This window comes from Rhinolophus sinicus, linkage group LG15, assembly GCF_036562045.2.
Source record: "Rhinolophus sinicus isolate RSC01 linkage group LG15, ASM3656204v1, whole genome shotgun sequence".
In the NCBI taxonomy this organism is placed as follows: domain Eukaryota; kingdom Metazoa; phylum Chordata; class Mammalia; order Chiroptera; family Rhinolophidae; genus Rhinolophus; species Rhinolophus sinicus.
Genome location: NC_133764.1, coordinates 7,250,568 through 7,263,836, shown reverse-complemented (window position 1 = coordinate 7,263,836; position 13,269 = coordinate 7,250,568). Strand labels below are relative to the sequence as shown.

The 13,269-nt window shown below is 40.6% G+C and overlaps 1 protein-coding gene across 1 annotated transcript in view; it reads left to right on the top strand.

The window, feature by feature from the left end:
• The window catches only part of DNAH9 (dynein axonemal heavy chain 9), a 241,202-nt gene that overhangs the window by 106,514 nt on the left and 121,419 nt on the right, over positions 1 to 13,269 (top strand). Inside the window, exons 23-24 of the mRNA XM_074319350.1 lie at positions 641 to 743; positions 5,664 to 5,903. Coding sequence (XP_074175451.1) covers positions 641 to 743; positions 5,664 to 5,903 — 343 coding nt within the window. The remainder of the gene's footprint in view (positions 1 to 640; positions 744 to 5,663; positions 5,904 to 13,269) is intronic.

Genomic DNA, 13,269 nt, shown 5'->3' with positions numbered 1-13,269 from the left:
CATGAGCATCTTCATTCTACCTTCTTCCACCTCCTGAAATCCTCACTTGATCAGCTAGTCTCCCTGTCTCCTTCACATCAGTGTTTAAACTTGTATAAATTTCTTCTATGGTGTTATAAAAATCATTTTCTAATTATAGCTGTGTCTCTCTCTCCCGCATAACCAAGTTCCTTTGTCTTCACTCTCTCATCTCCCACTCACCCTACAGTCCACTATTATTTAGTTTCTATTCCCGGCACTTTGCTAAACAGTTTTTGCTCAACTACTAACTGTATCTTTATTATGAAGTCCAACAGACCCTGTTGGGTCATCATCTTTTTTATTCTCTCTGCAGCATTGGATGTGGTTGACTGCTTTCTCATTTTGGAAATACTGACTTTCCTTGCCTTCTAGGGTTCCACACACCCCTGATTTTCCTCCTATCTCTCAGTCCATCTTTGTGGTCTCTTCTTCCTATGCTATTTCCATAGCTATTGGAGCCCTCAGGATTTTGTCCTAGGCTCTTGTCTCTTCCGAATCTCAACCAATGGATTGAGACTTTGTTTTACAACCCAAACACATGAATTATAAGGCACAACGCACGTCATCTTGACAACTGGGCCCTTGCACAGCTCTCACCTGTGGTTTCTGACTGTTCCAGGTATGATCGGAACAAGCTGTCTCTAAAGGAGATCACGAATGTGCAGTATGTTTCCTGTATGAACCCCACTGCAGGCAGCTTCACCATCAACCCACGGCTTCAGGTATGGAGGAGCCATGGCACTGGGGTACTAAATACTACATCAGCAGGGCTGATGTCGCTTGATCATGAATAATAATTCACCCGTCTCCAGCCTTTCATTTTTATGTTTTCAATGGGATTTATTTATATTTAATAAAAGTAGCAAATGTTAACATGAGGTATTTTCTTAAGAATATTTATTGTGTACAACCACTTGGTTATAAAGCAACATTTATGGAATGTTCCCTGGGTCCACAGTACCAACCTTTCTAACTATTATATGCATCCTCTTAAGTTTAAACATAACCTGTGCACTGAAGAAGCATGGCTCGGCAGTGCAGAGCTGTCCCATGTGACAATCTGACATCAAGCAGGAGCCTCTTGGTAAACAATGTTTTATCTTTCATTCATTTACAAAATGGTATTTTTCTTTTTTGTTTTTCGATTATTTTTTCTTCTGATGCTGTGAAAACAAACCAGTTAAAACGAAGCAGTGTAGCAATATAACCCAATACATGGGACATTATATCTTATATAGGATGTTTTAGATGATACTGATGTTTTATAGTACCTATCTGTATATTTTGGGCAATAAAAAGTTAGAAACATGTAAACAAACATTAAAAAGATTTTTCAGATTACAGGAAGCGGAGTACAGCATTAGGAATAGAGAAAGTGGAAATGTAATGTCTGTGTGCGATGTCAGAGGGATAGTGGATGGGGGAGGGGGGTTCACACAGTGTGAGGGATATAAATGATAAACGTCTAAGTATTGCTTTGTCTTGTGCACCTGAAACTAATAAAATTATATATATATAAAAAGATTTTTCAGAAAGTTGATGCGTTGTTTTAACAATCACAAAAACTTGGGTTTATTTCCTTTTCAGGAATACACTGAAATAGTTTCATATTAAAATAAAAAGTTCTTACTGCTCTTATTTTTTATTTCTATTTTGTACATTTTACGTAACAGAATTGTCCTGTAATGTTATTGCTAAAGCACTATTACTTCGTTAAATATGATTATTAGATTTTAGGCTGACGTTGCTGGTCTCATTCACGTTTCTGAATATTGATTATTTCACTGTACTTTTCCATACATGTGCTTATGGTAAAGATCCAAAAACTTAAAAAGATGTCATTGGTAATAATAAATGTACAATTGATTAGGACAGTGACAAATCTTAGGGGTTAAAGTTTTTGTTGTTATAAGAGCCTTGATTATCCCGTTATGTTAGCTGTACAGAGAAGCAGTTTGGGATGGAATAATGCAAGAACCTATAATGCATGCTTATTTGACTGCTAGAAATTCTATCGTGTGATGCATCACCGATGTTTCATTTAGTTCTGCTCTGATCTTTATTATTTCCTTCCTTGTACTCACTTTGGGCTTTGTTGGCTGTTCTTTTTCCAGTTCCCTTTAAGTGTAAAGTTAGACTGTTTATTTGAAATTTTTTTTGTTTCTTGAGGCCTGCATTGGTATGAATTTCCCTCTGAGAACCATTTTTGCCGTTTCCCATAGATTTGGGGTCATTGTGTTTTCTTTTTCATTTTGTCCCAAGGTATCTTTTGATTTCTTCCTTGATCTCACTGTTGATCCATTCATTATTTAGTATCATGTTATTTAGCTTCCATGTGTTTGTCTGTTTTTATTTTCTTGTAATTGATTTCTAGTTTCATACCATTGTGGTCAGAGAAGACGCTTGATATGATTTCAGTCTTCTTAAATTTATTGAGACTTGTTTTGTGGTCTAACATGTGGTCTGTCTTGGAAAATGTTTCCTGTGCACTTGAAAAGAATGATATTCTGCTGCTTTGGGGTGAAATGCTCTAAAAATATCAATTAAATCTCTCTGGTCTAGTGTGCCTTTTAAGGCCACTGTTTCTGCATTGATTTTCTGTCTGGAAGATCTGTCCATTGGTGTCAGTGGGGTGTTAAAGTCCCCTACTATGATTGTATTACTATCTATCTCTGCCTTTATGTCGGTCAGTATTTGTTTTATATATTTAGGTGCTCCTATGTTGGGTGCATAGATGTTTACTTGGGTTATGTCCTCTTGTTGGATTGAACCCTTTATCATTATGGAATGTCCTTGTCTCTTATAGTCTTCTTTTTAAAGTCTATTTTCTTCTATATAAGTATTGCTGCCCCAGCCTTTTCCTCATTTCCATTTGTGTGAAATATCTTTTTCCATCCCTTTACTTTCAGTCTATGTGTGTCTTTCGATCTGAGGTGGGTCTCTTGTAGACAACATATGCATGGGTCTTATTATTCATTCAGTTACCCTATGTCTATTGATTGGAACATTTAATCCATTTATATTTAATGTGATTATTGATAGGTGCATGGTTATTGCCATTTTATTATTCATATTTTTTATCTTCTTTTGTTTGCTTGTTTGCTTGTTTTCCCCCTCGTCTTCTTAAAGAAGTCGTTTTAACATTTCTTGTAATACTGGCTTGGTGATAATTAATTCCTTTAGCTTTTTCTTCTCCAGGAAGCTCTTTACCTCTCTTTCAATTAAATGATAGCCTTTCTGGGTAGAGTAGTCTTAGTTGTAGGCCCTTGATTTTTATCCCTTTGAATATTTCCTGCTGCTCCCTTCTGGCCTGCAAAGTTTCTGTTGCAAAATCAGCTGAAAGTCTTATGGGAGCTCTTGTGTAAGTAACTAGTTGTCTTTCTCTTGCTGCTTTTAGGATTCTCTCTTTGTCTTTAACCTTTGCCATTTTAATTGTAATGTGTCTTGGTGTGGGCCTGTTTGGCTTCATCTTGTTTGGGACTCTCTGTACTTCCTGGGCTTGTATGTCTATTTCCTTCTCCAGGTTAGGAAAGTTTTCTGTCATTATTTCTTCAAATAGGTTCTCGATCCCTTACTCCCTCTCCTCTCCTTCTGGTGCTCCTGTGATGTAAATATTGTTACACTTGATGTTTTCCCAACGTTTCTTAAACTATTTTTTTTTAATTCTTTGTTCTTTTTGCTATTCTGATTGGGTGTTTTCTACTACCTTGTCTTATAAATTGCTGATTCCATCCTCTGCTTCATCCAGTCTGCTGGTGATTCCTTTTAGTATATTCTTCATTTCAGGTATTGTATTCTTTATTTGTGACGGGTTCTTTTTTGTGGTTTCTATGCCCTTTGTTATGCTTACTATCTCTTTGTTGAAATTGTCACTAAGTTCTTTGAACATCCCTATAACCAGTGTTTTGAACTCTGGTAGGTTGATTGCCTCTATTTCATTTAGTTCTTTTTCTAGAGGTTTTTCCTGTTCTTTCATTTGGGTCATATTTCTTTGTTTCCTCATTCTGGCTGCCTGTCTGTGTTTGCTTCTATGTGTTAGGTAGATCTCCTATGTCTCTCAGTCTCTGCCAGGTGGCCTTATGTAGTATGTGTCCTGTGTTGTCCAATGATGCAGTCTCCCTGATCTCCTGTGTGTGTATTACAGGAGTGTCCCTGTGTGTGTTGTGTGTGTTCTCATACTGTAGTTGAGCCATGAAAGATTTGGGCACATCAATGGGTGGGATTGACTCTCAGGCTGAGTGCCTGTGAGGATTGGCTGCACCCACAGTGTATGAGCTGCTGTGTGGGGCTGACCCTTCAAAGGGAGATTGTCCCCAGTGGCTTTTGTGCCTGTTGAGACCACACTTAGCTTGAGGGGCTAACTAGGTACTGCTCTGGTGTGGGCTGAAGCCAGCCTCTGGTTGTGTTGTTTCTGGTGTCTCTTAAGAGGGGCTCCTGTGCAGGCCAATTTCAGCCTTGTCTGTGACCAGCTCGGGGCTACCTGGTAGGAGCTACAAAACTATATGTGGTTGGCTGCTGCCTGTGGTGGACCTCAAGGCATGTGAGGGTGGCCTTGCTGTGAACTGAGGCTGGCTGCCACCAATTGTGGGCCTGGGGCAGCTTTACAAAAGGCCTAGGACCCACTAGGTCTGTTGCCACCTGCCAGCTGCCCACAAGTCTCAGCCACTGAAAGAGACTCCTTAGGTGCACAGGCCAGGCTGGTTACGTCAGTGCTAGTAGTACTCCTGGTGATGTAGCACTAGCTGGGCGGGGTGGGTTCCCAGGGAGTCCTGAGGCACTGCCAGTGGTTTTTACAAAGTGAATGCAGATTCAGTTCTTGTGACAGTGCTGAGCCTGTGGCCACTCCACAAAACGTTCTGGGAATACTGTGGTCAGTTATCGTTCACTTTTCGGGGGTAGGGGGAGACCTCCGCCACCAAGGTGTCCCTCCTGCTGTTCAATCACTATCTGTGGGTTTGGGGTCAACCTATTTCGTGTCTCCACCCATCCTACCAGTTTCAATGTGGCCTCTTCTTTATATCCTTAGTTATAGGGCTTCTGTTCAGCTAGCCTTCAGATGATTCTTGAGGTTGTTATGTAATTTAGTTGTAATTTTAATGTGATCCTGGGAGACAGCAGTCATAGCGTTTACTTCATCCACCATCTTGGACCTTCTTCTCCATCCAGCCTTTTTAGAGTGGTAAATGTTACAGGATGCTGACTTGTATTTCTAGGAAGACAGAGAAACTCCTGGACCCAAAGTCATGAAGCTTTTAGAGCTGGAAGGAGTCATAGAGTTCGTCTGATTTAACTCATCCTTCTGAACAAGGAAATTTGAGAGAGATGATATGACTCTTTCAAGGTCATGTGGATACTGATTCCCAGGGAATGAACTCAGATTCCCTGAGTTCAAGTCCACTTCACCTCCTACTACCCCATAGTGGCATCTTTGACTCAAGGTGCAAAGCCCATTATTCTCCCAGTCATTTTTAGGTTCAACCAAAATTTGGGTTTGATGTGGAAAACGTGACCAGGCTATAAAATTCAAAACCCTTATAAGAATTCTTCATTGTTTTATCCAAATTCAGAGCAGGTAATTTTTATTCTATGATAACGGATGTCTAACTCAGACCACCTCCACATGCCTCTGTTTCCTTGTACAGCGTCACTTCAGTGTGTTTGTCGTCTACTTTCCGGGAGCAGATGCCCTGTCCTCCATCTACAGCACCATCCTGACTCAGCACCTAAAGCTTGGAAACTTCCCAGCATCACTACAGAAATCCATCCCCCAGTTGATCAGTCTGGCCCTGACCTTCCATCAGAAAGTTGCCACCACATTCCTACCGACAGCAGTCAAGTTCCACTATATCTTCAATCTCAGAGACTTTGCCAACATTTTCCAGGTGAGTCCTTGTGCTCCAAGACACCCTAAGAAGTTTAGTGATAATCTGGTTCCTCCCGTTCTTAGTAAAATAATCGTTCATGCAAAACTTGGGAAAGGCACAGTTCATATGGAGTTATGAACATAAACAGGTAAACAGTGCCATGGACTCCATGAGGAAGGGTTTCAACAAAATAGAGTTCTGTTTGCTGATTAAATTATATCCGAGTACACAGAATGCATTGCTGGGTTAGTTCCTTCAGGCGGGAGAAGGCTCAGCATCTTGGAGATAATGTTACATAATGATTCCAGCATGCCTAGGAAAGAAAATGGCTCAGGAGAAAGAAAAACTATTTTGCAGTCCTTGGTGGTAAATCCATTGCTGGTGGGATGAAAAAGAATGTCCCCCAAACCATGAAGAATAGATCTGTTTCCTGAAGAAGCCATGTGGTAATATTCCTAAGACATCTGTCAACCCCTGGGACGCCTCTGTCCTAAACATTCCAAGTTCGTTTCCAGGCCAAAGCCATTTCCAGTCCTTCCAGCTGCTTATCTGTGTAGTGATGGCCTGTTTGTGCTTGTTGCTTTGAGTTGCGTGGCTCTTCACTATTGAAACCTCCAGAGGGCAATGTAGCAGACCCCGGCCCTCCTTCCCCTTGGTCAGGGACAGCGTCCTCACATGGTGACGTCCACAACTCTCCCATCCTGGACAAGAGTCTGCACAAACTGCTTTTCAGGGAGACCACTCCCCAACATGGCACTAAGCCATTACTGAAGAAGGATGCCTTTCACACTGAGCAGAGGCCACACCTGTAGGGGAAGGTCATTGAGGTCAGGGAGTGAGGCACGACCCTCCAGGGGAACACATGTATTTGGAATTAATTACCCAGCCACTACCTGCACAGGTAGGACTCTGGGGAACCTGAGAATAGCAAGTCCATACCCTGAGGACTTAGGGCCTGCGTGGTCCACCCAGGACTCTTAGTTGTAAGGGGCAGAGAAACCTACTCAGCATTAAAGAGTTCAAAGGTACAAGAGTGATGCCTCAGAAAGGCTTAAGCTGAATGTGGAGCCACTGAACCCCCAGCAAGGTCAAAGCCCTGAAAACACCTAAGCTGGCTCAGGACGGCATTCTTGGATGGATTATGCACCTGCCCAATGTTACCTCAGTTAAAGGTGAGGAAACAGGGACTCACAGAGACTATATAGATTCGCCTAAGAGCACACAGCCAGCCAGTGAACAAGCTGGAACTAGAATCCAAGTCTTTGCGTTCCTGGCCTGGACCCCTTTCCATCGCATCATTCTGTCCTTCTCATCCATACATGCTTCTGATGAGAACAAGCATAAGATAGGCGGCAAGAAAGACTCAGCTCCAAGCCTGTAAAGGCCGTAGCGCCATGGCCTGCAGGCCTGGATGATGATAAAGTTTGTGTGTACCCACTCTTACCTCCCACTTACTGAGCATTAATTAAGGCATTTGTTATCACACAGTCCCTCTCTTAAATCACACTGCCCCATGATGAGGTGAGGGTATGACCATCAGCATTTTCCAAGGGAAAAAAATAAAGGACTTAAAGCCATTTGATCAAATTCACATTGCATATAATGGCAGAACCAAAGGAAGAGGATGCATTAAGTCTCTTTTACCAGAAGCACCCAGCCCTAGTTCCTGCCTGGACAGGAGACTTGTCACCCGTACGACCTGAGATTTATACTCATGACAACCCTTTGGGATATACATTATTATTCAATTTAACAGAGACTCAGAGAAGTTACCAGCTAGTAGATGACAGCATAAATGGTGATGGAGGTAGGAAAGTGTAAACAATGTTAGTGGAATAACAGGTAGTCTGGTCCGGTGGGAATGGAATGTGATGTGGAGGAGTTGGTGAGAGGTGAGATTAGAAAGGCCATTTGAGACCAGAGTGAGCCCGTGTAAAAAGTCCAGCTTTAAGCGGTACAGTAGCTAGCATTTATTGAGCACAGTGCTAAGCCCTTTACATCTATTAGCTAATAATTTAACCCTCACAGCAACCATATAAGGTAAAATACTGATTACTTCCGATTTAGAAATGACAAAACTGACACAGACAGATCAAATACCTTGAACATGATCACATAACTGGTAAGCAGCAGCTCTGATATCCCAAACTAGAACCTTCAGCCATACTGTGCAGGTAATTTGGGACAACAAAGGCTTCCTGAGGAAAGAAGGTTCTACTCCAGCCTTGTTTTAGTGGCAACTGGTGTGATGTCACAGAAGAACCAGGGAGGGGAGATGCTGGAGTGGGGGTGAGGCTTCTTCCCCCGACCTGTTTCTCTTCCTAACTCAGCCTGAGTGGCATCCCCATGAGGTCTGTGTCCCCGCCAGGCTGCTCTGCAGCCTGCCAGTTGTCAGCCACCTGCCACAAGTGAGGGAAAGTGCATCCCCCACTGGACCGCCTGCCTCCCTTCAAACACACAGCCCCTCACCTTCCTCTTGAGGGAGCTTGACCATAACTCCCCCCGGCCTCCCTCCAGGCCTACCTGCTTGTCTAAAGGCGTGACTGACAGACAGAGAGCTTACGGGATGATTGAAAGCCCACTAGAAGACAGGCACTCTTTCCCTCCATCCAGCTTGATCTAAGGCTCAATAATTCAGACTGTGTCTGCACTTCTCTCACTCTGTCTCAGTCAGGACAGAGTTTGATGGTGCTCTGAGTAGCAGAAATCATTAACTGTTCCCATCTCAGTGTTATACATAACTATCTAAGATGGTGCAAAGTTTGTACTTGATGTGTTTACCCTGACTCAGCCCTTAATTGTCAGCCAGCCTGAGTGTTTGGCTATAACAGGGCTTATAAACTTCAACTGGTAGCACACGTCACTGTAACACACAGCCGTAGAAGCTGGGATTCCTGGTTGGTGCTTCTTCCTGCCCTCCACATCTCATACACGGCTGATACCTAGGAGAGCTGAGGGGAAAGACAATGAGATACACGTGTTTGTCTGTCTCCTCATTTTGGCTGCCTTCCTGTATTTGTTTCTGTGACCGGCTGCATCTCCCTGTCTTGGTAGAGTGCCTTATGTAGTAGGTACCCTGTGGGGCCCTGGCACAGTCTCCCTGGTCACCTGAGCCAGGTGCTCCAGGGGTGTCCCCTGTGTGGGTTGTGCGTGCCCTCCTGTTACAGTTGAGCCTTATTGCTCTTGGCACATCAGTGGGAGCGCTAGACCCTGAGGCTGGTTGGCTGTGAGGACTGGCTGTGACTGCAGTGGAGGAAGGAGCTGCTGTGCAGGGACTGACCCCAGGGAGCAGGAGTCGCTTCAGCAGGACTCTGGTGCTTGCTGAGTCCACCCTTTGGTTCTGTCATTTGTAGCCCTCATTGCATGGTGTTCTGGTGTGGTCTGAAGCTGGCCACCAGGTGTGTTGGTTCTGGGACTTCTTGGGAGGGGCTCCAGTGTATGACGCCAGGGTCAACTGCTGCGTGTGATGGTCCAGGCCTACCTGGTAGGAGCTACTAAGTGATACGTGGTTTGTAGCTATCTGTGCTGGGCTTGGAGGTGCCTGGGCATGGTTATGCTGTGAACCAAGGCTGGCTGCCAGTAGGGCCAGGCTTAGGGCCACTTAGCAAGAGGTGCAGGGCACGCTGAGGCCAGCGGCTGCTTGCCCCCTCACTCCTCAGGGGGGCTCTCTGTATCCCTCCTAGTTGTTAGCTACCACACATGGATATGGGACCAGCCTCTTCCGTGCCTTTGCCCCTCCTGCCAGTCTCAGTGTGGCTTCTTTATATCCTTAGTTACAGCACTTCTGTTCAGCCAGTCTTCAGGTGGTTCTCAAGCATAGTTGTTCTATAATTTAGTTGTAATGTTGATGTGGTCATGGGAGGAGGCGAGCACATTTACCTCCTCCGCCATCTTTGATGTCATCAATTTCTAAATTATTGGCATAAAATTGTATATAATATCCTTTATTATCTTTTAAATGTCTGTTGTATCTGACATTATGTCCTTTTTCTTATTCTGAATATTGATTATGTGTGCCTTTTCTGTTTTCTCTTTTTATCTTCTATCAGCCTTAGTAGGGTGATAATTGTGCTAGTCTTTTTCAAAGAAACTGAAAAGTTACCAATATTTTGGTTTTTACTTTATTGACTAGACATCTTTATTTGATATCTGCTTTTTTATATTATTAACATTTGTTCTTTATTATCTCTCTCTTTCTACTCACCTTGGGATTGGGGTTAGTTTGTTCTTCCTTTTCTAATTTCTTGACATGACTATTAAGATCATTGTCAGCCTTCCTAGTGTACTGACCCTTTTCTCATTATTAAATGTACTTCTTTATATCTAAAAATGGCTCTTGCTTTAAAGTCAACTTTTTATGATATTGGTATAACTACTCCATATTCTTTTAGTTTCTTTATGTTATATTGTTTCCCAGCTTCTTCCAGGTTTTTTTTTTTTTTTTTTTTTTTGTATTCTTCTATTTAAGGTATATCTCCTATAGGCAGCATACAGTTAGATTTTTTTTTTAAAATCTTGTCTGATAATGATTGCCTTTTAATCTTGTCTGATAACCACTGTTCATTTATATTTAATGTTACATAATAATATATTTAGGATTAAATCTACTTTATGTTGTTTTCAATATGTCCCACCTATTCTGTTTTCTTTTCTCTAACTTCTTGTATTCTATTAAACTAATTCTATATTTTTTATTCTTTTATTTTCCCCCTCTTTTAGCACACCATACATCCTTTTACTGTTCATCTAATGGTTACCAAATGCATCCTTTTATCCTTTTTCTTTTATAAATCAGTACTTCTATCGATTGCCATACAAGAAAGGCTCTTAGAACAATTTACCTCCCTTCAAATTTTATGATATTGTTATTCAATTCAATGCATATTGAAAATCCATAGTGCAGTAATATCTTTGCCTTAGTAAGTCAACATTTATTTAGATTTCGTCACATCCTACTCTTTACATTGATCCTTATTCCTGCTACATTTCTGTTTTTCCACTTAGGATCATTTTCATGCTACTGTAAGAATTCCTTTACCATATACTTTAGTTTATATCTGATAGAGAAGAATTTCTCAGTTTTCATTTGACTGAAAATCTATTCATTTCTTTTTCTTTTTTTTTAAATTTTAGAAGGGGATTTAGAATTTAGGTTGGTAGATTTTTTTTTCCTAGCACTTTGAAGGTGTCGTTCCATTGTCTTTCTGGTTTCCATTGTTTCTATTGAGAAATTCTAAGTCTTACGTTCCTTTGAGAGTATACATAATTGTTTTCACTTGCCTGCTTTAAAATTTTTCTCTTTGATTTTCAAAAAATTTCACTATTATGCCTAAGGTGTTTAAGGTGGTATTTTTATATTTATCTGCTTAGTGTTTGTAGCACTTTTGAATCTGGTTTGATGGCTATTCTCCATTTTAGAGAAGTTAGAGCTAATATCTCTTTAAATATTGGTTCTGTCTTTCTCCTCTACTTCTGGTATTCCAATACATGTATGTGACCTTTCACTGTGTCCCATATTCCCTTAGACTCTTTTCTTTTTAAATTTTTCTTTTTTTTTCTGTTTGTGATTCAGTTTGAAAATTTTTGTGCTCTTCTCTTCCTGTTCCTGTTCACTAATTATCTTTTGAGCTGTGTCTATTCTTTGTTAACCCCATTTTATAAGTTTTAATTTCACTAACTGTAATTTAGGAGTAATTTTTAATCTGAGAATTTCCATCTGATTCATATTTTAAAGTTCCAGTTCTATGGTGAAATTCTTTACCTTGTCATGGAATTTCTTGGTCATATGAATTGTAGTTTTGTTAAAGTTTATGTCTGAAATTCCAATACTTAGATCTTCTGTGGGTCAGTCGTTGTTTTTTTTCTTTGTTTTGGTCATATCTCCTGGTATTCTCAGTAATTTTTATTAAATTGCTGGGCATTCTGAGTTTTGAAATGTGCAGATTATTTGAGGGTTCGTATAATGGTATTTTTCTTCAGAGATTACATACTTCTGCTTCTGGAAAGCAGTTACCAGGAATTGAGGAGATTGAAGTTGGTCTTTAGTTTCTGTGAGGACTGACTCATTTGTTCACTCATATTCCTAATGTATAACAATTTGACAGGGTTCCTTGGGGTCCATAGCTATGACTTCCTTCTTGGTAATCCCTGAACTCCAGTTTTCATCCTTCCTACCCCATGCGATGAGAAAACTTTGCTCAGTGTCTGAACTAACCTCTCACTTGTCTCTGTCACTTCAGTTTCTGAACCTATAAGCCATTGCTTGTGAATTAGCAAATGTCAGAAGAGAAAAAATGGTGCCAAATTTTGGGTTAATGTCTCTGTTCTCTTCTCTCTAGTGTCTTAGCCCCTCCAGTCCTCACTGCCTGGGTTACTCTCTCATGCGTCTAAAAAGATAAAGCCTTAAAAAGAATTTTTGTATCTTTTGTAGTTGATCTCAGTGGGTTGGTCTGTGATCAGCTATTCTGCCATTTCCAAAAGCAGAAATCTTGATAAAGGTTCTTGCTATGTTATATTAATTGAAGGATTTAATTCCATTCATTCTTTCAACAGGCATTCACTGAGAATTTAGTATATGCCAGGCACCATGCTAGGTACCAGTAATAACAGTGATTTAAAAAAAAGGCCTCCAAAATGAAATCTCAATTTCCCTGCCTTTCAGTCACTCACCATGAATAAGCGAACCTGTACAAATAAAAATAATTTTAGAAACTAATAATTCTCTTATAATAGATATTTATAAGTAATGGCTTATATGGGGCACATCAGAGGGAGTAATGTTGGACAAGAAAGGAGCTGTCATGAAAACTTCAACAAAGAGATTATCAATTAATCTAGATCTTGAAATACGAGCATAGCAAGCAAATAAAAAAAAAATGAAGTCACAGAAAATATGCAGGGTCAGAAAATAATGTGAATTTTGTGAAATTGAAATCTAGATTTTATGGTAAGTGGTGATAAGAGTGATCATGAGGAAGCAGACTGGTAGTCATGTTATGACCACACCTTTATGTCGTGCTGATGAATCTGAGCGTGATCTATTGATAGTGAGGAGCAATTAAATGGTCCGTTTTTCTCGAAGTCAAGAAAGAAAGCAATGAAGGCAAACACAGGAATAAATGAGTTTAAAGTTACAGGACTTGTTGAGGTTGTTGAGGGATGTAATCTTGGTGGTCTCCATTTTCACATGAAAAAGAAAGCTAAGACATTGGCTAATAGTAACAGAGATGAGACAGAGAAATTTGAAAAGAATAATAAATATTTGGAATAATCTTTGTGGTATATAAGAAGGAGAGCCTACTAGAGATGAACAAATGGATTGGTGACCTACAAAGGTTAGCTATATTTGTTTCAGCCCTTTGTTATTGTTCTGATTTTACATAAG